This window comes from Megalobrama amblycephala, linkage group LG4, assembly GCF_018812025.1.
Source record: "Megalobrama amblycephala isolate DHTTF-2021 linkage group LG4, ASM1881202v1, whole genome shotgun sequence".
Lineage (NCBI taxonomy): Eukaryota > Metazoa > Chordata > Actinopteri > Cypriniformes > Xenocyprididae > Megalobrama > Megalobrama amblycephala.
The window spans coordinates 526,460-552,861 of record NC_063047.1 but is presented as its reverse complement, the minus strand read 5'-3'; the positions used below and the strand labels follow the sequence as shown (position 1 = coordinate 552,861).

Sequence of the window (26,402 nt, the reverse complement as noted above, 5' to 3'; positions counted from 1 at the left end):
CAGACGTAACAACCCAGTGTTTGGGTAGTTTTTGCGTTACACAGATCCTGAGTCAGACGTAACAACCCAGTGTTTGGGTAGGTTTTGTGTTACACAGACCCTGGGTCAGTCAGAAGTAACAACCCAGTGTTTGGGTAGTTTTTTGTGTTACCCAGATCCTGGGTCAGAAGTAACAACCCAGTGTTTGGGTAGTTTTTGCGTTACCCAGATCCTGGGTCAGAAGTAACAACCCAGTGTTTGGGTACTTTTTTGCATTACACAGATCCTGAGTCAGACGTAACAACCCAGTGTTTGGGTAGGTTTTGCGTTACACAGACCCTGGGTCAGTCAGAAGTAACAACCCAGTGTTTGGGTAGTTTTTTATGTTACCCAGATCCTGGGTCAGAAGTAACAACCCAGTGTTTTGGTAGGTTTTGTGTTACACAGACCCTGGGTCAGTCAGATGTAACAACCCAGTGTTTGGGTAGTTTTTTGTGTTACCCAGATCCTGGGTCAGAAGTAACAACCCAGTGTTTGGGTAGTTTTTGTGTTACACAGATCCTGAGTCAGACGTAACAACCCAGTGTTTGGGTAGGTTTTGCGTTACACAGACCCTGGGTCAGTCAGAAGTAACAACCCAGTGTTTGGGTAGTTTTTGTGTTACACAGATCCTGAGTCAGACGTAACAACCCAGTGTTTGGGTAGGTTTTGCGTTACACAGACCCTGGGTCAGTCAGAAGTAACAACCCAGTGTTTGGGTAGTTTTTTATGTTACCCAGATCCTGGGTCAGAAGTAACAACCCAGTGTTTGGGTAGGTTTTGTGTTACACAGACCCTGGGTCAGTCAGATGTAACAACCCAGTGTTTGGGTAGTTTTTTGTGTTACCCAGATCCTGGGTCAGAAGTAACAACCCAGTGTTTGGGTAGTTTTTATGTTACACAGATCCTGGGTCAGACGTAACAACCCTGCATTTGGGTAGATTCTGTGTTACCCAGATCCTGGGTCAGAAGTAACAACCCAGTGTTTGGGTAGTTTTTGTGTTACACAGATCCTGGGTCAGACGTAACAACCCAGTGTTTGGGTAGTTTTTGTGTTACACAGATCCTGGGTCAGACGTAACAACCCAGTGTTTGGGTAATTTTTGCGTTACACAGATCCTGAGTCAGACGTAACAACCCAGTGTTTGGGTAATTTTTGCGTTACACAGATCCTGAGTCAGACGTAACAACCCAGTGTTTGGGTAGTTTTTGCGTTACACAGATCCTGAGTCAGACGTAACAACCCAGTGTTTGGGTAGTTTTTGTGTTACACAGACCCTGGGTTAGACGTAACAACCCAGTGTTTGGGTAGTTTTTGTGTTACACAGATCCTGGGTCAGACGTAACAACACAGTGTTTGGGTAATTCTGGCGTTACCCAGATTCTGGGGCAGATGTAACAACCCAGTGTTTGGGTAGTTTTTGCGTTACACAGATCCTGAGTCAGACGTAACAACCCAGTGTGTGGTAGTTTTTGTGTTACACAGACCCTGGGTCAGACGTAACAACCCAGTGTTTGGGTCGTTTTTGTGTTACACAGATCCTGAGTCAGACGTAACAACCCAGTGTTTGGGTAGTTTTTGTGTTACACAGACCCTGGGTCAGACGTAACAACCCAGTGTTTGGGTAGTTTTTGTGTTACACAGATCCTGGGTCAGACGTAACAACCCAGTGTTTGGGTAATTTTTGCGTTACCCAGATTCTGGGGCAGATGTAACAACCCAGGGGTTGAGTTATTTATCGCATACTTTTTACGCCCTCTTCAGGAGAGAGCAGTGCAGCTCCGTCAAATTGGTGCATGTCTTCGGTAAAATACAAGTTTGTGTACATTTTTATCTAAAAATCCGTTATTGTTCTGTATATCATTTAATTTCTTGCAAAGCAACATACAGGGGCATGATGTGAGTCACCTAAATGAGTATCGCGTCTTCAATATGTATTAGAATACTATATAAAATACTATAAAATATGATTGGAATAAAGGAATCATGCAAACCAGTGCTTGTGTGGAGTATTTAAGAAAAGTTTATAGGATTTAAGTAAACATCTGTATAACTGTATAAATCCGTAAACATTAAATCATATGAAGTAATTTAAAAAATAAGCTATTATTATAGTAAAAATCAATCATCCCATTATGCTGGGTTAAATAACCCAATTCGCTGCATAAAATTAACCTAACGTGTTTTGTCCTATGTATATCCTGCCCTTGGGTTGAAAACAAACCAAATTGGGTTGTGTTTAACCCAGTGTTTTTTACAGTAAAGGAAAAGTGCTGTGAAGTGAAACATCATCTCATGTTTGACGTTATGGTAGATGAATGAGCAGAGCTGGACAAAGAAGCTCAAATGTATAATAAATGATTCTCCAACTTTCATTTGTGTTATTATTTCACATTTATTTTTACGAACCATCCAAACAAAAGACAAAATGTAGCTGGCAAACATATTTTACATTCATCTGAGCTTAAAATGAAAAATGCATGAAGCAGCAGTTCGCACCAAGACATTTAATGTTGCAAGAACATTTTCACTAGTGATATTTCACAGAACAGGTTCTTTAGCACCACTAAATATCGGACTGAACCTAGTCAAACGGAAAGAGATATATACAGAAATAAAGCATCTTTCAATGTTTTGGGGTCCAATGCAAAAAACGTGCATTGGACCCCGTGCATGAAACGCCAACGTGTTCATTCGTCTTTGAACTCTGCGTCAAACATGATCTGCTGGATCTGCATTTTGACCGCAGCTCTTTTCTGCGGCGTCAGTCTTTTGAGGGCAGGGACGTAACTCAAGAGAAACAACTCGTCCTCGTCAAACGCTCGCTCGGCTTTCTCGCAGCTCTTCAGCTGCTCTTTCTCCGCCGTCTGGCCGCTGAGGTCGCTGGGTGAGGCCGACGGCGTCAGCAGCGCAGGAGCTGCGTTCGTCACGACGGCCGGCTGCGGTGAAGCTGAACCGGACGCCTGCGACACCTTCAGACCCGGAGGCAGACCGGTGACGACCGCCAGCTGTTTGACGGGGGCGAGCTGAGTGACGATAGACAACGGCAGCTGCGACAAGGGATTCAACTGAGCCGCGATCGCCGGCTTGATCTGATGCTTCGGCTCCGCCGCGTTCAGAGGAAACTTGCTGCCGGACTTTGCTTTCTTTTCAACGCTAGACTTTGAATCGCCGCCGCTGGACTCGTCGAGCGACTCCTCGGGCGAGTCGTGAGCGCTTCCGTCCGCGTCGTCCAGCTCCTCCAGAGCCTCTGCTTCACTGGGACGCTTCCTCTTTCTGATATGAGCGTCCAGAAACGAGAGGCTTTCTCTGTGCGGCCAGTAATGCAAGCGCCGGCCGCCTTCTTCCTTCTTCATCTTGCACAGTCTCCTCTCTCGGATGTATCTGTCCCTGATGGTCTTCCATCTTCTCTTGCATTCCACCACTGCAGCGGAAACACATCAGTGTCAGTCAGTGTTAAACTCTCTGATCAGACGCTTCATGAATCAGGCGTGAGATTCGACTCTCGGCTTCTGTTCAGAAACATGCAAATAATCAACATGCATCATAAAAACGCATGAACGCTTTACGTGAAAACACTTTCTCTTGTCAAAAACACGATCTACTGCTGAGACACTCGCACCGGAAAAACAGTATTTTTCTCCTCCATAAAAAGCTGTTAAAACATCTTAATGCATTAATGACAGTGATAATAAAAGATCAAATTCAGTTATTCATGATGCATATCATACACAGGCAGACACAGATGAGAATATGAATGAAACATGCTAAACTGCACATTAAAGTCGACATGAAATGTAATTTTCTTCTCTATCTGAGTGAAACGCTTCTCATACAAGAACAAATGTAGGGCGGGGCTTGATTTTGTTGTCACATAAATCATTTATAATAAATACTGCGAAAATAAGAATGGCCAGTTTTGATTTCATGGTGACTTTAAGTATTTTCATATAAAAGCATTATAAAGAAAACGTGCATCACTTCATGTGCATCATCTGTATCAGTCAGTGTTTAATATGAAAATCATAATCAGAAAGAGCTTTATTGCTGAGTGTATTTACACACATAAGAACTTTTTCTCAGTAAATGAAGCTTCAGTGATACATCATAATAAAATGAAAGAATAGAAATATGAAAGTATAAAGACACAGAATAGTCATATTCACAGCTAAGTACGCTCAATAAGGTGCCTATATTAATATCATGTTTCGGTCCAATAATAAGCCGTTTATATATCGCACAGCATCATAAAGCTTCACTCATACAGTGAATCAGATCGATGTGCGCGAGACTTTATGCCTCAAAGTTCTTCAAACAAACAGAAAGTCGCGCGTTTAGAAACATCGAGACGAGCAACAGAATTAAAGCAGGTATAAAAAGTTGAAATATAATAAAACTGCACATATGGAGCTCAAGAACGCGCACTAAATGACTCCCTGTTGACTTCATCATATAGTCCATCATTTATACCGCTAGCGACGCGTCAAATCAGAACGCGCTTTTGATTTGTGTTGATCAAAATAACGCAGTTTGATTCAGACAGACGCGTTCTAGTTGGTTGAGTCTCCAGCAGTGATCATGGTGTGTAATATCATCAAGACCAACACAACACAAACACTTTTCAAAGTCAAACGCTTGACGAGCGCGCGGCCAAACGCGCGCGTAATGTTGACGCACTGACCGGAGAGCCCGACGGACGCGGCGACCTCCCTCCACGCGTTCACCCTCCGCTCTGAGCTGCGATAATCGTGCAGCGACACGTTGTAGAGCACCGGGTAAGCGTAGACGGTTTGGATGAGTTTCTCACTCACGGCCATTGAGTTTATTGGCTTTGCTCGATCTGAACGCGCTCCCGGAATTGCACAGTCGCGTCAAAAGTGCGCGACACGCGCCTCTATAGCGCAAGCGGGACGTCATGGCGGGAGTTTGGACCAATGAGATGTGACTGTGGGCGGGTCTATCCGGAGCGTCGCGTCACAAATAGAAACACAAGCGTCAGTCAAAAGGTCTTGATGTTGACGAGCAAAATATGACATAATAATATTCAGCCCGTGTGTTTTCTGACACAACTCTCAGTTTCACAAGACTTAAAGGGTTAGTTCACCCAAAAATGAAACTTCTGTCATTTATTACTCATCCTCATGTCGTTCCACACCTGTAAGACCTTCATTAGTCTTCGGAAACACAAATTAAGATATTTTTGATGAAATCCGATGGCTCAGTGAGGCCTGAGCAATGACATTTCCTCTCTCAAGATCCATTAATGTACTAAAAACATATTTAAATCAGTTCATGTGAGTACAGTGGATCAATATTAATATTATAAAGCCACAGGAATATTTTTGGTGCGCCAAAAAACAAAACAAAATAAGGACTTATATACACTCTAAAAAATGCTGGGTTAAAAACAACCCAAGTTGGGTTAAATATGGACAAACCCAGCAGGTTGGGTTAAAGGGCACCTATTATGCCCTCTTTCACAAGAGGTTATAAAAGTCTCTGGTCTGGTCAAGTTTCAGCTTAAAATACCTCACAAATTTGACCTTATTTGGGGGTGAGCAAAAGCATGCCTTTTACTATATTACTATATTGCTGGCTAAAAAAATAAATCCAAAATTGGTTGAAAAAAATGGCTGGGTGAAAACAACCCAATCCCTGGGTTTGTCCATATTTAACCCAGCATTTTTAGAGTGTAGTGATGGCCGATTTCAAAACACTGCTTCAGGAAGCTTCGGAGCGTTATGAATCTTTTGTGTCGAATCATGATTCGGATCGCGTGTCAAACTGCTGAAATCACATGACTTTGGCGCTCCGAACCGCTGATTTGACACGCTGATTCATAACGCTCCGAAGCTTCCTGAAGCAGTGTTTTGAAATCGCCCATCACTATATAAGTTGTTATTTTGTTTTTTTTGGCGCACCAAAAATATTCTCGTGGCTTTATAATATTAATATTGAACCACTGTACTCACATGAACTGATTTAAATATGTTTTTAGTACATTAATGGATCTTGAGAGAGGAAATGTCATTGCTCCCTATGCAGGCCTCACTGAGCCATCGGATTTCAACTAAAATATCTTAATTTGTGTTCTGAAGATGAACGAAGGTCTTACGGGTGTGGAATGGCATGAGGGTGAGTAATTAATGACATTATTTTCATTTTTGGGTGAACTAACCCTTTAAGTCAGTTTTAAAGTGTCATTTCTGTAGTAACAGACTGAATTATTCAACAGAATAAAGATTGTTTTGTGTTTGGCTGAAGAAAAAATATCTCAAAGATAAGTAGGAAATAAATTTGACTCTCTCACATGTAATTATCTAGTCCAGCGTCTCTAGAAGGAGAATTATTGCACTCATTCCCATCATGATGTTTCTCTTCTCTGTGACTTTTTTATGATCACGAATCAAAATGATCGAAACAGGGGTGCGTTTCCCAAAGCGAACTATGGTCGCAAGTTCCGTCGTTACCAATAGAGTTCAATGGGACTTACGACCATGGTTCACCAACGATGCTTTCGGGAAACGCACCCCAGAGCTGGACCTCGTTCACTTTTAATCCGCTTTCAAACGGTGATCTACCAATCGCTTGAGGTGCGTGAGTCGCGCGTCTCTGACGCGCCTGTGCGATTCCGGAAATACGATCTAAAGAACGCGTCTCAGCAGCAACTCCATAAACTCAATGGCTGAGAACGAGAAACTCATCCAAACCGTCTACGCTTACCCGGTGCTCTATAACGTGTCGCTGCACCATTCTCGGCGTTCAGAGCGGAGGGTGAACGCGTGGAGGGAGGTCGCCGCGTCCATCGGGCTCTCCGGTCAGTGCGTCAACATTACGCGCGCGCGGTCTGTACATCATAGTGATAAACATTTATACTGTAGAATTATTCGTACACACAGTTATTATGTAAAATAATATTCACAAGAAGTGAGACGCTTAGTTGCCTAAACAGGCTCTAGTGTTCTGTAATGGGTTTTTTTAATAGGGACAGACACAATTCCAGCCAAAAAGCTCAAAAATCCATTGTGTATGGAGAATAAGCCTATAGAATATGTTGATTTATATCTCAGGTCCCTACTCTAAAACATGCTGGGTTAAAAACAAGCCAAGCTGGGTTGAAAATGGACAAACCCAGTGATTGGGTTAAATGTTTGCTCAACCTGTTGGGTAGTTTTACATTAAATTGCTCATTAATAAATGTTCGCCTTTTGATTATTATTGTTTCCTCTAGTAATTATGTGTCTGATTTTTAATTTCCAACCTATTTTGGGTTCATTTTAAGCCAGACATATAGTCATTTTTAAACAATAGTTGAGTTAAATAAAACTACCCAGCAGGTTGGGCAAACATTTAACCCAGTCGCTGGGTTTGTCCATTTTCTAACCAACTTGGCTTGTTTTTAAAAAAACAACCATGCTTACCATTAGTTAATAACACTAATATAATAAACGTGATGTATTTGGTTTATTATATACATGCATAATAAATACACACATGACAGAAAACACATGTTGAGGGCTGTTTTCCCCTGGTTAAAAGCTGATCTCAGTGTAGTTATTAAGAATAAATTGTTGAAATTGTTCTTCCCTGCAGTGGTGGAATGCAAGCTGAAGAAGGAAGAAGGCGGCCGACGCTTGCATTACTGGCCGCACAGAGAAAGCCTCTCGTTTCTGGACGCTCATATCAGAAAGAGGAAGCGTCCCAGTGAAGCAGAGGCTCTGGAGGAGCACATACACATGAGAACAAACGCACCGGCCTCACCCAGCGACCTCAGCGGCCAGACGGCGGAGAAAGAGCCGCTGAAGAGCTGCGAGAAAGCCGAGCGAGCGTTTGACGAGGACGAGTTGTTTCTCTTGAGTTACGTCCCTGCCCTCAAAAGACTGACGCCTCAGAAAAGAGCTGCGGTCAAAATGCAGATCCAGCAGATCATGTTTGACGCAGAGTTCAAAGACGAATGAACAGTGATCGAGTGCAATGCTTACTAGATATTGAGTGTGTTTTATAATTAATGCATGTTTCATAATTACATTATATAAAAGATGCTGTATTTCTGTATAAATTATTTCATTGCAACAACTTACAAAGTAAGAGTTTTATAAGTGTTGCTATAAAAATCCTTTTTGTGTGTGTAAAATGACACTTTTGCATCATTAAAGCTGCAGTCCGTAAGTTTTGCCTCTTTGTCGCCATCTCTGTTTGAAACCTGCAATTGCAGTTATTTGCAGAATTTTCATCTTATTATGTGGGTTGTGCTTCGGCACGGCTCCTCAGCCTGGATGAATCTGATGTTTGCTGTCAGTCACACATCGGTGTGGATGCTGTACTTCAGAATCACAGATTGTAGTCTTGGAAGTATGACCAAAATAAGAATTTTCACCAGAAAATGTCATTTGAACAAGTAGCTAAGTAATAAATCTGCCACTTTTGTTCTGACCAACTGAGAAAAAAAGCATTACAATAAATCGCGCTGCCAATGATTTTTATATCTAACAATCGCTTAGCTCGGATCACATCAAACTGTGCAAATTATTATTATTGTTATACTTTGTTAACAACATCAGCATTGCGTGACTGTGTGTATTTAGTGTGTATTAGCGTTACCTGTAGATTTCAGTTTCTGTACAGTCTAATCTCTAATGTTAATTTGTCGTATCCACCATCAAAATGATAAGTTTAATTATTGCAGCTGCTGTGAGAAAAGGCTATAAATGATCTGCCTCACATGTGATATAGCCTACTAGCTGCGACTCCTTCATGTAAACAGACGTGACGTAATGACATGAAGACGAATGGCTGCATGCTCGAATTTCCCATGGAAACCTACCAGTCCCACTCGAATTATAAAAAATTATTACAAGCTTACCGTTGTGAATTGGCCTAAGGTAAGGAGAGAGTTTGCTGGTAATGTACTAGCTCAAAAATTGATTTTGGATAATTTTTAACCAAAAAAGTTACGACTGCCGCTTTAAATGTTATTATGCAAATCGTTTGTACGAGGAGTCATACATGGCGATGGCTTCTCTTATGAACATAAATTAGATCATCAGTCATGCAATCAAAATAATATTCATTAACCAGGTCTTTATATTGTAAATTCATATCCTTTACTCTGCATAAGTGCTTGTCTCAGCAGAACTGGTGCTGAATCAGAACAGATTTAAATAGTTTTGGATGAATAACTGAGGAGGGCGGGGCTCTGGAGGAGGACGTGGAGAGTGTGATTGGCTGTGGACAGATGAGAGACAATGGGAGGAGTCAAGGAGGATCCAGGAGCTGAAGTAGCCAGGCGGGCGGGCAAACAGGACGAAGGCCCACGGCAGAGTCGAGGGAGGGAGGAGCCATGGAGGAGGCTTGGGTGTGGATATAGATGGACCGATGGAGGTGGAGCCAGTGGGACCGAGGTGGAGCCTGAGGGAAGGCGGAGCCGAAAGGGTTGGAGAGACGGAGCGCTGCAAACATGACTGAGCGACTTCTGACCGAGGCGGAGGGACAAGTGAGCCCGGTGGAGCCGTAAGGACGATGGTCTCTGGTGGAGCTGAGGGAGGGAATCAGCAAAGGCGGATCTGATAGGACGACGGACCGAGGTGGAGTGACGGGATCAGTGGCTGGAGGCGGAGCTGAGAATCCTCCTGCCTGGGTGAAGCTGGAAACTTGAAGCCCCGAGGCAATTCCACACAATAGAGTGGAGAAGGAGAGGCCGAGGGGCTGAAGGGAACCAGCGGAGGCGGAGCTGATGGACTGGCTGAACTTGGAAGAGGAGGCGGGAGACACAGGAGACTGTGAGCTGGGGCATAATAAGTCATAATGCAGAGGTCACTGCATCATTATTGTGTAAAATTCATGTTCCTGGTAATCTTGAATCAGAATAACTTCTCCTCCATCTCTTCTCTGATGATGAGGGCGGGGCAACCTGTCACTCACATGAGATCCACCAATAGCAAACCACAACCATCCAATATCAATTCTCCAAAGACAAAATCTTTGAAAAAAGCGTTGCCCTACATTTAAAAAGCTTTTCACACATATATATGTCAAAAGACTAGCGCATCTTCACTTTCATACCTTTAAGAGATTTATTAAGAAGATTTTCGTCATAGGAAGTAATACTTTACATTTAATGAACTTTATCGGATAAAGTACTTTTAGATTCATCTAAATGAGAAAATAAGTGACTCCATGGGCTTTTGCTGAATAATAATATAAAAATAATTAAATAACCATTTGATGTTGACAGAAATCACTCATAATGACCTCATACTGCATAAGCATGATTAAAACAAACAAATAAATGAGGGAAAAAATGTAAAAAATAGATTACAGTAAATAAATAGGCTAAATAATACATCTAACTGTACTTTAGAAAAAGAAAAAAATTTGTTCTTTATACAAGAACTATACAGATGCTTAAAAAGTATAAAAATTATGGTACTTTTATAATTGTGTCTGAAGGATGAAATTAGCTGAATTCAAGAAGAAATATGAAGATTTAGACCATGAATGAAAGATTTTGTGAATACTTATCTACTTTTACTTCTCTTACTGTTTAAAACTGACTTAAGTCTTGTGAAACTTATTATGAATATTATTAATATTATTATGCCATATTTTGCTCGTCAACATCAAGACCTTTTGACTGACGCTTGTGTTTCTATTTGTGACGCGACGCTCCGCATAGACCCGCCCACAGTCACATCTCATTGGTCCAAACTCCCGCCATGACGTCCCGCTTGCGCTATAGAGGCGCGTGTCGCGCACTTTTGACGCGACTGTGCAATTCCGGGAGCGCGTTCAGATCGAGCAAAGCCAATAAACTCAATGGCCGTGAGTGAGAAACTCATCCAAACCGTCTACGCTTACCCGGTGCTCTACAACGTGTCGCTGCACGATTATCGCAGCTCAGAGCGGAGGGTGAACGCGTGGAGGGAGGTCGCCGCGTCCGTCGGGCTCTCCGGTCAGTGCGTCAACATTACGCGCGCGTTTGGCCGCGCGCTCGTCAAGCGTTTGACTTTGAAAAGTGTTTGTGTTGTGTTGGTCTTGATGATATTACACACCATGATCACTGCTGGAGACTCAACCAACTAGAACGCGTCTGTCTGAATCAAACTGCGTTATTTTGATCAACACAAATCAAAAGCGCGTTCTGATTTGACGCGTCGCTAGCGGTATAAATGATGGACTATATGATGAAGTCAACAGGGAGTCATTTAGTGCGCGTTCTTGAGCTCCATATGTGCAGTTTTATTATATTTCAACTTTTTATACCTGCTTTAATTCTGTTGCTCGTCTCGATGTTTCTAAACGCGCGACTTTCTGTTTGTTTGAAGAACTTTGAGGCATAAAGTCTCGCGCACATCGATCTGATTCACTGTATGAGTGAAGCTTTATGATGCTGTGCGATATATAAACGGCTTATTATTGGACCGAAACATGATATTAATATAGGCACCTTATTGAGCGTACTTAGCTGTGAATATGACTATTCTGTGTCTTTATACTTTCATATTTCTATTCTTTCATTTTATTATGATGTATCACTGAAGCTTCATTTACTGAGAAAAAGTTCTTATGTGTGTAAATACACTCAGCAATAAAGCTCTTTCTGATTATGATTTTCATATTAAACACTGACTGATACAGATGATGCACATGAAGTGATGCACGTTTTCTTTATAATGCTTTTATATTAAAATACTTAAAGTCACCATGAAATCAAAACTGGCCATTCTTATTTTCGCAGTATTTATTATAAATGATTTATGCAACAACAAAATCAAGCCCCGCCCTACATTTGTTCTTGTTTGAGAAGCGTTTCACTCAGATAGAGAAGAAAATTACATTTCATGTCGACTTTAATGTGCAGTTTAGCGTGTTTCATTCATATTCTCATCTGTGTCTGCCTGTGTATGATATGCATCATGAATAACTGAATTTGATCTTTTATTATCACTGTCTTTAATGCATTAAGATGTTTTAACAGCTTTCTATGGAGGAGAAAAATACTGTTTTTCCGGTGCGAGTGTCTCAGCAGTAGATCGTGTTTTTGACAAGAGAAAGTGTTTACACGTAAAGCGTTCATGCATTTTTATGATGCATGTTGATTATTTGCATGTTTCTGAACAGAAGCCGAGAGTCGAATCTCACGCCTGATTCATGAAGCGTCTGATCAGAGAGTTTAACACTGACTGACACTGATGTGTTTCCGCTGCAGTGGTGGAATGCAAGAGAAGATGGAAGACCATCAGGGACAGATACATCCGAGAGAGGAGACTGTGCAAGATGAAGAAGGAAGAAGGCGGCCGGCGCTTGCATTACTGGCCGCATAGAGAAAGCCTCTCGTTTCTGGACGCTCATATCAGAAAGAGGAAGCGTCCCAGTGAAGCAGAGGCTCTGGAGGAGCTGGACGACGCGGATGGAAGCGCTCACGACTCGCCCGAGGAGTCGCTCGACGAGTCCAGCGGCGGCGATTCAAAGTCCAGCGTTGAAAAGAAAGCAAAGTCCGGCAGCAAGTTTCCTCTGAACGCGGTGGAGCCGAAGCATCAGATCAAGCCGGCGATCGCGGCTCAGTTGAATCCCTTGTCGCAGCTGCCGTTGTCTATCGTCACTCAGCTCGCCCCCGTCAAACAGCTGGCGGTCGTCACCGGTCTGCCTCCGGGTCTGAAGGTGTCGCAGGCGTCCGGTTCAGCTTCACCGCAGCCGGCCGTCGTGACGAACGCAGCTCCTGCGCTGCTGACGCCGTCGGCCTCACCCAGCGACCTCAGCGGCCAGACGGCGGAGAAAGAGCAGCTGAAGAGCTGCGAGAAAGCCGAGCGAGCGTTTGACGAGGACGAGTTGTTTCTCTTGAGTTACGTCCCTGCCCTCAAAAGACTGACGCCGCAGAAAAGAGCTGCGGTCAAAATGCAGATCCAGCAGATCATGTTTGACGCAGAGTTCAAAGACGAATGAACACGTTGGCGTTTCATGCACGGGGTCCAATGCACGTTTTTTGCATTGGACCCCAAAACATTGAAAGATGCTTTATTTCTGTATACATCTCAGTACGAATGTGGAAATAAATTCCCTTTCCATTCGACTAGGTTCAGTCCGATATTTAGTGGTGCTAAAGAACCTGTTCTGTGAAATATCACTAGTGAAAATGTTCTTGCAACATTAAATGTCTTGGTGCGAACTGCTGCTTCATGCATTTATTTTATTAGCTTTTTGGATTTTCATAAGAAGCTCAGATGTACAGAACTGATAAACAGTGAATAAAATGTTTGCCAGTGATTGAATGAAGCTGTCTGCAGTTTTTTGTTGCATTGATTGATTGATTAAAAACATGAGGAAAGCTAGTGTGGAATTATGGGAATTATGCAGTGATCGAATATCTTACATATTAGCTTCTTCATTCTCTCAGATAAAACCTCATGATCTGATGAAATGCAGCATTGATAGTGTAAGCGATGAACAGTTCATGAGTGAACCAGTGGATTCAGACACAGTGGCATCAATGAATCCAGTGCAAATGGGGTATAGAAGTTCATTTCATAAAATGAAAAGTAAAAGAGTTTCAGATCACGAGTCAATATTTTATTCACAATAGAACATAGATAACAAATGTTTAAATAGAGTAATTTTACACTTTAATCCACTAAATGAGCTCATTTCAAATTTGATGCCTACTACAGGTCTCAAAAAAGTTGGCATGGGGGCAACAAATGACTAAAAAAGCCTAAAGAAATTTTGAAAAAATTCAGCTGGGAGAACATCTAACAACTAATTAAGTTCATTGATATCAGGTCTGTAACATGATTAGCTATAAAAGGGATGTCTTAGAGAGGCAGAGTCAGAAGTAAAGTTGGGCAGAGCTGTGAAAGTGTGCGTAAAAAGATTGTGGAAAACAATGTTCCTCAACGTCAAATTGCAAAGGCTTTGCAAATCTCATCATCTACAGTGCATAACATCATCAAAAGATCACAATCTGCCGTGCCATCTGCAGATGCCAACTAAACCACTGTCGGTAAACACAATCCGCCGCGCCATCTGCAGATGCCAACTAAACCACTGTCGGTAAACACAATCCGCCGCGCCATCTGCAGATGCCAACTAAACCACTGTCGGTAAACACAATCCGCCGCGCCATCTGCAGATGCCAACTAAACCACTGTCGGTAAACACAATCCGCCGCGCCATCTGCAGATGCCATCTAAACCACTGTCGGTAAACACAATCCCCCGTGCCATCTGCAGATGCCAACTAAACCACTGTCGGTAAACACAATCCGCTGCGCCATCTGCAGATGCCAACTAAACCACTGTCGTTAAACACAATCCGCCGCGCCATCTGCAGATGCCAACTAAACCACAGTCAGTAAACACAATCCCCGCGCCATCTGCAGATGCCAACTAAACCACTGTCGGTAAACACAATCCGCCGTGCCATCTGCAGATGCCAACTATACCACAGTCAGTAAACACAATCCGTCGTGCCATCTGCAGATGCCAACTAAACCACTGTCGGTAAACACAATCCGCCGCGCCATCTGCAGATTCCATCTAAACCACTGTCGGTAAACACAATCCCCCGCGCCATCTGCAGATGCCAACTAAACCACTGTCGGTAAACACAATCCGCTGCGCCATCTGCAGATGCCAACTAAACCACAGTCAGTAAACACAATCTGTCGTGCCATCTGCAGATGCCAACTAAACCACTGTCGGTAAACACAATCCGCCGCGCCATCTGCAGATGCCATCTAAACCACTGTCGGTAAACACAATCCCCCGTGCCATCTGCAGATGCCAACTAAACCACTGTCGTTAAACACAATCCGCCACGCCATCTGCAGATGCCAACTAAACCACAGTCAGTAAACACAATCCGCCGTGCCATCTGCAGATGCCAACTAAACCACAGTCAGTAAACACAATCCGTCGTGCCATCTGCAGATGCCAACTAAACCACAGTCAGTAAACACAATCCGCCGCGCCATCTGCAGATGCCATCTAACCCACTGTCGGTAAACACAATCCCCCGTGCCATCTGCAGATGCCAACTAAACCACTGTCGGTAAACACAATCCGCCGCGCCATCTGCAGATGCCAACTAAACCACAGTCAGTAAACACAATCCGTCGTGCCATCTGCAGATGCCAACTAAACCACAGTCAGTAAACACAATCCGTTGTGCCATCTGCAAATGCCAACTAAACCACTGTCGGTAAACACAATCCGCCGCGCCATCTGCAGATGCCATCTTAACCACTGTCGGTAAACACAATCCCCCGTGCCATCTGCAGATGCCAACTAAACCACTGTCGTTAAACAATCCCCCGTGCCATCTGCAGATGCCAACTAAACCACTGTCGGTAAACACAATCCGCTGCGCCATCTGCAGATGCCAACTAAACCACTGTCGTTAAACACAATCCGCCGCACCATCTGCAGATGCCAACTAAACCACAGTCAGTAAACACAATCCCCGCGCCATCTGCAGATGCCAACTAAACCACTGTTGGTAAACACAATCCGCCGTGCCATCTGCAGATGCCAACTAAACCACAGTCAGTAAACACAATCCGTCGTGCCATCTGCAGATGCCAACTAAACCACTGTCGGTAAACACAATCCGCCGCGCCATCTGCAGATGCCATCTAAACCACTGTCGGTAAACACAATCCCCCGTGCCATCTGCAGATGCCAACTAAACCACTGTCGGTAAACACAATCCGCTGCGCCATCTGCAGATGCCAACTAAACCACAGTCAGTAAACACAATCCGTCGTGCCATCTGCAGATGCCAACTAAACCACTGTCGGTAAACACAATCCGCCGCGCCATCTGCAGATGCCATCTAAACCACTGTCGGTAAACACAATCCCCCGTGCCATCTGCAGATGCCAACTAAACCACTGTCGGTAAACACAATCCGCTGCGCCATCTGCAGATGCCAACTAAACCACAGTCAGTAAACACAATCCGTCGTGCCATCTGCAGATGCCAACTAAACCACTGTCGGTAAACACAATCCGCCGCGCCATCTGCAGATGCCATCTAAACCACTGTCGGTAAACACAATCCCCCGTGCCATCTGCAGATGCCAACTAAACCACTGTCGTTAAACACAATCCGCCGCGCCATCTGCAGATGCCAACTAAACCACAGTCAGTAAACACAATCCGCCGTGCCATCTGCAGATGCCAACTAAACCACAGTCAGTAAACACAATCCGTCGTGCCATCTGCAGATGCCAACTAAACCACAGTCAGTAAACACAATCCGCCGCGCCATCTGCAGATGCCATCTAACCCACTGTCGGTAAACACAATCCCCCGTGCCATCTGCAGATGCCAACTAAACCACTGTCGGTAAACACAATCCGCTGCGCCATCTGCAGATGCCAACTAAACCACAGTCAGTAAACACAATCCGCCGTGCCATCTGCAGATGCCAACTAAACCACAGTCAGTAAACACAATCCGTCGTGCCATCTGCAGATGCCAACTAAACCACTGTCGGTAAACACAATCCGCCGCGCCATCTGCAGATGCCATCTAAACCACTGTCGGTAAACACAATCCCCCGTGCCATCTGCAGATGCCAACTAAACCACTGTCGTTAAACACAATCCGCCACGCCATCTGCAGATGCCAACTAAACCACTGTTGGTAAACACAATCTGCCGTGCCATCTGCAGATGCCAACTAAAGCTCTGTCATGCAAAAAGGAAGATATGTGTGAACATGGTCCAGAATGTCCTGTGGGCCAAGGCTCATTTAAAATGGACTGTTTCAAAGCGGAAAAGTGTTCTATGGTCAGACGAGTAACCCTTGTTGGAAATCACGGATGCCGTGTCTTCTGGGCTAAAGAGGAGGGAGCATGTTATCAGTGTTCAGTTCAAAAGCCAGCATCTCTGATGGTATGGGGGTGCATAAGTGCATACGGTATGGGCAGCTTGCATGTTTTGGAAGGCACTATGAATGCTGAAAGGTATGTAAAGGTTTTAGAGCAACATATGCTCCCCTCCAGATGACGTCTATTTCAGGGAAGGCCTTGTGTATTTCAGCAGGACAATGCAAATCCACATACTGCAGCTATTACAACAGCATGGCTTCATCAAAGAAGAGTCCGGGTGCTGAATTGGCCTGACTGCAGTCCAGATCTTTCACCTATAGAGAAAAATATGTCAAAGATGACCACGAACTCTTCAGCAGCTGGAAACCTATATCGGGCAAGAATGGGACCAAATTCCAACACCAAAACTCCAGAAACGCATAACCTCGATGCCCAGACGTCTTCAAACTGTTTTGAAAAGAAGAGGAGATGCTACACCATGGTAAACATGCCCCCGTCCCAACTATTCTGAGACCTGTAGCAGGCATCAAATTTGAAATGAGCTCATTTTGTGCATAAAATTGTAAAATTTCTCAGTTTAAACATTTATGTTATCTCTGTTCTATTGTGAATAAACTATTGGCTCATGTGATTTGAAAGTCTTTTAATTTTCATTTTATTCAAATTTAAAAAACGTCCCAACATTTCTGGAATTCGGGTTGTATTTATGAGATGAAAAGTCAAAATTATGAGCAGTCAGTTATGACAAAAGTTGAAATTATGACATTCAAAAATATGACAAGTCATAATTAAAATATAAAAAGTTGACTTAAAAAGTCATAATTATGACATTAAAATGGGAAATTATGACACTAAGTCATGAAATAAAAAATGACAAAAAGTCAATGACAGTTGACTTAAGTCATAATTATGATATAAAAAGTTGAAACTGACTAAAAAAGTCATAGTTCTATTAAAAAGTCAAAATTATGATATAAAATGTCAAAATTATGCCAACATAAAGTTGAAATTGATTTAAGTCAAAATTATGACAGCTGAAATTATGACAAATTAAAAATTGACAAGTCATAATTATGATATAAAAAGTTAAAACTGACTTTAAAAGTCATAATTATGACAAAATTGGATATTATGACACTATCATGAGATGAAAAAAAAAAAAAAAAACTTAAAAAGTCAGTTTGAACTGTCATAATTATGAGATAAAAAGTCAAAATCAGGACTGGACATAAGTTGAAATTGACAAGTCATAATTATGACAAAAAGTCATCATTTCAACATTTTATGTCATAATTTTGACTTTTTTAATTTCATAATCATGATTTAACGTGTCATCATAATTTTGATATATGTCAGTTTTGACTTTTTAATCTTATAATTATTACTTAGTATGTCATAATTGAGATTTACCAAAGCATGATTTTTCATGTGAGGAGAGTCAGATCTAAAGATCAGGTTATAAACTGCAGTGTGAACATCATCAAACACTCACATGGCTGATGCTGCTGACTTTAGACATGAATGTCACTCAAATGATGCTGAAGAAGGTTTAAATACTTTAAAATCATGAGGACTTTTGTTTAATAGAAGAGAATGTTATTGGTGAAAATAGTCACTTTACAACAGCAGTGATATTTCCATCAATGTATTGCACAAAGAAACTGTGATGAAAAACAGACACTACTGATATGAAGTAAAAATATAAATAAATAAAACAACTCAAAAACATGTTTAAAATTAATTTTAATCACCATCTTGACAGTCAACATGTGCTTACGCCTTCCACATGGCAAGCGATATTTTGCACCCAAAATGTTTCCAAAAGTTTACATTATAAACATTTAGATTTTATATGAATAAATTGTCATGTGCTATCACAAAGTTCTAAATTATGTTAAGCCTCTATCTTTTAAAACCTTTTTATTTGAATGGAAAAAAGTATGCTTTATTGTATGTTAATGTAAAGTCTTCGAGGTTATTGTTCAGAAGTACATTAATGCATTCACAGGATTTCTCCAAATCTGATCAAGACTTGCTTTATTAACACCAGTGACATCATTTGGCACCGTAACTGTAGAAGAATCCAATAAACCATCTGATCCCAAGAGAAATAAAGACTCTGGAGTTTATTTAAAATCTAGGAAGAAAAGCAAACATTATCAGGAGAGTCAATCACATGTGACAGTATCACAGACATGCAGTCACCATCTCTTTCACAGAAAAAGACCCCAGACGGGTTAACCAGTTTCCTTTCAAAATCCCATCAGGAGAAACACGCCTGCACTACTGAACCTGACGGCACTGCTGGGATTTTAGTGAGTGGATCTTTAGGAAGAATGATTATCGTGTCCCGTCATCCTTCTTCAAGCGATAAGCAGCCAAAACATGATGAGCAGCGCCACAAACAGGAAGAGGCGGGACAGAAACTGCTCGTCCGTGTGCTGAGGGGTTCCTGGAGCCGCTGCCGAGGGACAGAAGAAGAGTTTGATTCGTCACAGAGGATCACAACATGCATCATTAGATTCAGTTCACACTGAGATGCTTTAATAACGCCTCGCAGTTAAACTGTCCATCTCAAAACATGATGTTCTTCCTCAGTGTTTCCGTCGCTCTCCAGCACAAATATCTAAACATTCTTAAATCAAGATACATTTACATCTTCTTCTGTGTGAGTCTACAGCAGCCCACAGAACCGTATGGTGAAGAGTTATGAAGTTTGGCACACTGATAGAGGACAGTCCCAACAGCAAACACAGCAAACTTGGTGTCTCTAACTCAAACCCTCTAGCGCCACCAACTGTCCAAATTTTCACTTACATTTATGCTAATGACCCTTGAACCATTTGATTGCACCCTTTGATGTAATTTTCCATCATCGAATCAGATCATGCTGGCGAAACACTTTTTGATAAACCCAACCGTTCTCGAATAACGCGCAAACTAATTCGACAAAGACCTCGCCAAATTGGAAGCGAGGCTGCATCTCCGCAAAGTATTCAGCGTATTCAGACCAAACTTGGTGCATGTCATCACAAGCATGACCTGAGGCTACATGCAGCGTTTTGGCACAGCGCCACCTACTGGTCAGGAGATATGAAAAAAGATTTTTTTGCTTATACCTTCTGAATGCTTTGCAAAAATCATAAAACTGGTCTAATCTGATTCAGTACATCATGCCTAGTCGAATGACACCCAATTTTCAAATAATGGCTATTGTGGGCGTCGGCCATTTTGAATTTTGTCCTAAAATGCTGTATTTTAAGAACGCATTAGCGTGCCGTTATGAAATTCGGTATGTGTCATTGTCATGTGACCATGTACTGAGGGTACTCAAAAAGTTTAGACAGATTTCCAAAAATAAATTAATAACTTTTAAATAATTTGGCCAATTGTAATGAAACTGGTCTTGATAGATTTTAGATAACGAAGAGCACGCCAAACTGGACACGAGGCTATATCTCCACAAAGCTTTAGCGTATTCAGACCAATTTTGGTACATGTCATCCCAAGCATGACCTGAGGCCACGTGCAGCATTTCAGCACAGCGCCACCTACTGGTGAGGGGATATGAAAAATTGTCTTTAATGAAAAATTTACTTATAACTTCTGAATGCTTTGTCCAAAATTCATAAAACTGGTCTCTTATGATTCAGTGCATCACGCCTACTTTCGCCATACTGGCCATTTGAATTTTGTCCTAAAATGCTGAATTTTAAGAACGCATTAGCGTATCATTACGAAACTCGGTATGTGTCATCGGGACCATGCCCTGAAGGTACTCAAAAAGTTGAGACAAAGTTATAATGAAATTTCCAAAAATGCTAATAACTTTTGATTAAGGTTAATGCAACTGGTCTTGATAGATTCCTTGAGTCATGCTGAATTATGCCATATTTGCTCAAACTTGCCATCTGCCATTTTCAATTTCTTTAAAAACCTACTTTTTCTAACTCCTCCTAGACCACTGGTCTGATTTTCACCAAAATTAGCTCACATCATGAACATTTTCCATTTTTTTATTTTTTTTAACTCCTCCTATTGGACTCCACCTATTGGCAAAAGTAATAAGCAATTATTTTACATTACAAGTGATTATATTTATGGGCTTTCAACTTTTTTTGATTAAAATCGTCTTCAAAATGTCTTTCCTCATTGTTGCAGTCGATCTGATGATCGTTGAGTTGATTTTTAGCTCCTCATTCTGCCTCTGTGGTGATTGGCCTCTAATTTCTGTTTACAGCTAAATTAAGTATTGCTTTCTGAAAAAATGTATCAAAATAAAGTTTGTGCTTAAAACAAGAACAAATATCTGCCAGTGGAGTCAGAAAAATAAACTTAATTCAAAGGGAATATTAGTTGTTGTTTTTTTACTTGTTTTAAGCATAAAGTCACTCAATTTTAATAACTCTTTTCAGAAAATAACACCTGATTTCTTCAGTCATTTCTCTTCTCCAGTAACTGTATCTTGATGTAAGAATGTTTAGATATTTGTGCTGGAAAATTTGTGCTGGAAAACAATTCAAAACTTGTGACTCGATTCATTTGCATCATCCTTTCTTAAGTTCATTTATTATTATTTATTATTTAAGTTCATTATTAATAAGTACTTTTATTTATTTTTTTTACCTGGAGGTGGTCTTCCGTCATTGATATTGAATGCCGTGGCAAAGATCCCGAACGGAAAAGCGCCAATACCGAAAGACATCTGGAAGCCTCCATCTCCGAAGCCGAAGCCTTGAAATCCCTGCAAACACACATCATATCCTCACACATCTGATTTACATCATGTACTCTTCCTCATGCCATTCCAAACCTGTATGACTGACTTTGGAGCTGCTGTTCATCACCTGCTTTCACTTTATGAAAAAGAGAAAACACGTTTGCGTGTGTGTCCCACTAACAGAAAGTCACACGGGTCTGAGGGCGAGTTAACGTTTTCTTCATTTCGAGTCGTTTTGTATATTTATCCAGTTAAGTATTATGGTAAATAATCATTACGCAAGACCTTTAAGAGTTGAGAGAGCGAAATGTGATGCAACCTTAAACGTCGGATGTTGTCATCACTCGTTCCAGCTTCTGTCCACAGAGACGCCCGTAATAAGCCCCGCCGGGACGGCTCGTTTGACTAATGAATTACCTACAGGTCGGCACTACAGCACCTCTATCCATGTAACAGTTTCATCACAAACATCTTGTGCAACGATACGCCAGCGTTGCAAACGCCTTTAATGGTATATATTCCAAAAAATGTGTGACTTTTTTCCTCTATACCATCTGATGAGCTCATGAAAAAAGAACAGCCTGCTTATATTGAGATTATTGACGGTGTGAAAGACACTCACGCCACGGTTCTCCGGTTCCGGCCGCTGTCCTTGTGGTCGTGGAGGAGTTCGCTCTCTGAAATCACACAGGAACATTCACTCAGATTTAATGATATACTGGTGTGTGTGTGTGTGTGTGTGTGTGTGTGTGTGTGTGTGTGTGTGTGTGTGTGTGTGTCACAAGTCAAATCACATGTTTCTCTTTTGATCTGGAACTTGATGAAACTTTCTACTGTTGCATGATCATATTTATAAGCTCAAATATCATTGACATATCCTGTACCTGGGGTCCTGTTGACCTGTGCTGCCTCTGCCGTACAGCGGGATCACTTTGTCTCGGCTGATGCCTGCTTTACACACGGGACACACCTGTCTGTTCGGCCTGGTTTCTAACCACTGCAAACACACAGAGGCACACGGTTCAGAAGTTATGTCACGTGATCATGCACGCTTACTGAAACAGTGCAACAACTTACTTGATGCAAACATGGCCAGCTAGGAGGAGACGCCACAGGAGCGATCCAGAGAGAAGAGAGAAAACAAGGTGTTGAGCGATTCATATTTATTCACAATTTCATGAGCAAGTCCTGCAGGCTCTCACCAGAAGAGATGACCACACAGACTGATGACGGCGTCTTTAGATGTGTCCAGACAGATGTTACACTCAAACGTGCTGTCCTGAGTGCTGCCGCCGCCGCCGCCACTGCCGTTCTCTCCTGCCGTCTGTCCATTCGCTGCTGCTGCTGCTGCTGCTGAACTCTCATTGGCCGCTGCACTGGCCATTCTGCATTCACCTCGATGACCTCAACTTAAACACAGCAAAACCTGATGCATTAAATATACATACAGAGATGTACATATACACACATATATACATATATATACCATGCACTCATATATATATATTATACACATACTCATATATACACTTACGAACATATATACATACCATACACACCATACACTCATATATTCACATATATACACTCATATATACACTCACAAACATATATACATACCATACACTCATATATTCACATATATATACTCATATATACACTCACAAACATATATACATACCATACAATCATATATTCACATATATATACTCATATATACACTCACAAACATATATACATACCATACACTCAAATATTCACATATATATACTCATATATACACTCACAAACATATATACATACCATGCACTCATATTCACATACATATACTCATATATACACTCACAAACATATATACATACCATACACACCATACACTCATATATTCACATATATATACTCATACAAACATATATACATACCATACACTCATATATTCACATATATACACTCATATATACACTCACAAACATATATACATACCATACACTCATATATTCACATATATATACACTCACAAACATATATACATACCACACACTCATATATTCACATATATATACTCATATATACACTCACAAACATATATACATACCACGCACTCATATATTCACATATATATATACTCATATATACACTCACAAACATATATACATACCACACACTCATATATTCACATACATATACTCATATATACACTCACAAACATATATACATACCACGCACTCATATATTCACATATATATATACTCATATATACACTCACAAACATATATACATACCACGCACTCATATATTCACATACATATACTCATATATACACTCACAAACATATATACATACCACACACTCATATATTCACATACATATACTCATATATACACTCACAAACATATATACATACCACACACTCATATATTCACATACATATACTCATATATACACTCACAAACATATATACATACCACACACTCATATATTCACATACATATACTCATATATACACTCACAAACATATATACATACCACACACTCATATATTCACATACATATACTCATATATACACTCACAAACATATATACATACCATACACTCATATATTCACATACATATACTCATATATACACTCACAAACATATATACATACCACACACTCATATATTCACATACATATACTCATATATACACTCACAAACATATATACATACCACACACTCATATATTCACATACATATACTCATATATACACTCACAAACATATATACATACCACACACTCATATATTCACATACATATACTCATATATACACTCACAAACATATATACATACCATACACTCAAATATTCACATATATATACTCATTTATACACTCACAAACATATATACACATATATCCGCATATATACACTTATATCAACACACACACACACACACACACACACACACACACACACACACACACACACACACACACACACACACACACACACACACACAGTAATCAGAAGCGAGATGTTAAGAGTCAAAATAACACAAGCATCAGGATTTGTTGATGTTAGCTCTTTAGCGGCTTATCTTATGCTCAAACAACACGACTGTCCGTTAACTCATCGCGATAATGCATATAAATAATGTATAAATAGAAAATATTACCTGATCCGTCTCATCAAACCGTCTGAGAGAGAATAATTAAAGCCGCTGCTTCACTCTTCAACTTTCAGCGGATTGCGTCAACATTACTCTTACCCGGAAGTTCAACCCACTGACGTCAAACGCATTAGGCCAATGGTGTTTTACCTATCGAAATACAACAGAGAATTCGCATGATTCTGTGATTGATAAAGTATAGAAACGTACAAGTTCTCCTTTTATTCATTATAAGTTAATATAATTCAATAATTGTTTAAGCGTAGCGTCACGCCAGAACTGTTACTTTTCTCATCGCTGCGGAGGCGGAGCCAATCACTGTCGTTCTGATTACTAAAATCAGAAGCGATTAATCAGGAAGATATACGTTTTGGACCTCAGGTACGAATAACTGGAAATTATACATGTTAATGGTTATGCATTGTAGTCAAATAAGAAAAGATTTCCTGAGATTTGAATGTGGTTCAAAAGAGCCCTCGAGCGCCACCTGGAGGAACTGTGATGTGTGAATAACTACATTAATAGCATCATGTGAATTTTGGAGCAGAAACTGACAAATACACGAGGGAAAGAGTCAAAGGTGAGAAGATATGATGACTGTGATGTCTGTGATTGTTCCTGAGTCAGTTAAAGTTTATTTACAGCCACAGTGCTTCAAATTATTAGGCCGATATAAATGTGAGCAGTAAATAATACTATATAAAACATTTTACAATGCAAATAATACAAATCATATATCAAAAATATAACAACATCCAAATACATAGTAAAACAAATAATAGCAAACAGTCACGCTGGATATCCATACTGATATGGACTGGGAAATGTGTTAGGAATGAAAGGATGCCATATTGTTTGATAGAAATGAATATTATCAACCTACAGAGGACTGAATTCAAAGACACCCTGAAAATCAAAGCGAAAAAATGATGCAGCAAAACTTTTGGCAATATAGTGTGTATATATATGTACACTGCCCTCCAGAAGTTTGGAAACACCCCTGGCAAAGTGTGGTTTTGGACGATATCAGCATAAATCATGGTGCAAATACTGTACATTACAGTAACTTGACATTATCATTGAAGACCAGCAATAATAATTTTCTTTTTAAGTCAGATAACAGCTGTGATGCCTGACTGGTTTAAACTCGGCCCAGGTTTGAAAAAGATTTTCGTTTCAGCACACCTTAAACTTCAACAAATGATTGCCAATTAACCCATTTGTGCCCAAATTTTTCTGAATGGTTTCATGCATATAGTCGTGTTAATAGTGTCCTATGTGAACATGTTCTGCATTTATTTTCCCCAGGTTTTTTTTTTTTTTTTTAAACATATTTGAATGTGTGGCAACTATAGCTGCTGGTGGGCAAATGTGTTGTATGCACCCCTCAATGTTAAATTTAAATAAGAGGAGAACATTTATGCATCTAACTCAAAATAACTGCTTTCAACAGATCAAAGATGAAGAACATTCGATGTGAACACAAAAAGCTGCATCTAGCTTATAATCTCTTGAATGTGAAAATACAACAAACAACAAATCCAAAGTGGTGGAACATAGTGCAGAACAAAGTGCATTCATTAAGTTGCTCCAACAGAGCATTGTGAATCAAAAAGTTAAATTACATCGTTCATTAGAAAAAATTACTCCTATACTGTGACCCTGGATCACAAAACCAGTCAGAA

General features: G+C 40.9%; 2 protein-coding genes and 1 pseudogene across 2 annotated transcripts; 1 reads left to right on the top strand and 2 right to left on the bottom strand.

Annotated features, from left to right (window-relative positions):
* Positions 1-2,394: 2,394 nt before the first annotated feature.
* On the bottom strand, positions 2,395-4,964 carry LOC125266212. Its single transcript, XM_048186671.1, has 2 exons — positions 4,701-4,964; positions 2,395-3,443 (listed from the first exon to the last, which is right to left on the bottom strand). The coding sequence occupies exons 1-2, from the start codon at positions 4,834-4,836 to the stop codon at positions 2,710-2,712; spliced, it is 870 nt and encodes a 289-aa protein (XP_048042628.1). The 5' UTR covers positions 4,837-4,964; the 3' UTR covers positions 2,395-2,709.
* A 5,763-nt stretch (positions 4,965-10,727) lies between these two features.
* On the top strand, positions 10,728-13,287 carry LOC125266211 (annotated as a pseudogene).
* A 5,287-nt stretch (positions 13,288-18,574) lies between these two features.
* On the bottom strand, positions 18,575-24,880 carry rnf185 (ring finger protein 185). Its single transcript, XM_048186670.1, has 7 exons — positions 24,724-24,880; positions 22,771-22,977; positions 22,646-22,664; positions 22,453-22,565; positions 22,191-22,245; positions 21,475-21,592; positions 18,575-19,309 (listed from the first exon to the last, which is right to left on the bottom strand). Exons 2-7 carry the CDS (start codon positions 22,950-22,952, stop codon positions 19,212-19,214), a joined length of 585 nt encoding a protein of 194 aa, XP_048042627.1. The 5' UTR covers positions 22,953-22,977; positions 24,724-24,880; the 3' UTR covers positions 18,575-19,211.
* Positions 24,881-26,402: the final 1,522 nt, after the last annotated feature.

Excerpts from the sequence above, each read along its gene's own strand:
- LOC125266212 (XM_048186671.1), bottom strand. The coding sequence starts at position 4,836 with ATGGCCGTGAGTGAGAAACTCATCCAAACCGTCTACGCTTACCCGGTG. Across the intron at positions 3,444-4,700 it reads CGCGTCCGTCGGGCTCTCCG|TGGTGGAATGCAAGAGAAGA; the intron begins GTCAGTGCGTCA and ends TTTCCGCTGCAG.
- rnf185 (XM_048186670.1), bottom strand. The coding sequence starts at position 22,952 with ATGGCCAGTGCAGCGGCCAATGAGAGTTCAGCAGCAGCAGCAGCAGCA. Across the intron at positions 21,593-22,190 it reads CGGAACCGGAGAACCGTGGC|GGATTTCAAGGCTTCGGCTT; the intron begins GTGAGTGTCTTT and ends GTGTGTTTGCAG. Across the intron at positions 19,310-21,474 it reads TGACGGAAGACCACCTCCAG|CGGCTCCAGGAACCCCTCAG; the intron begins GTAAAAAAAATA and ends GTCCCTCGGCAG.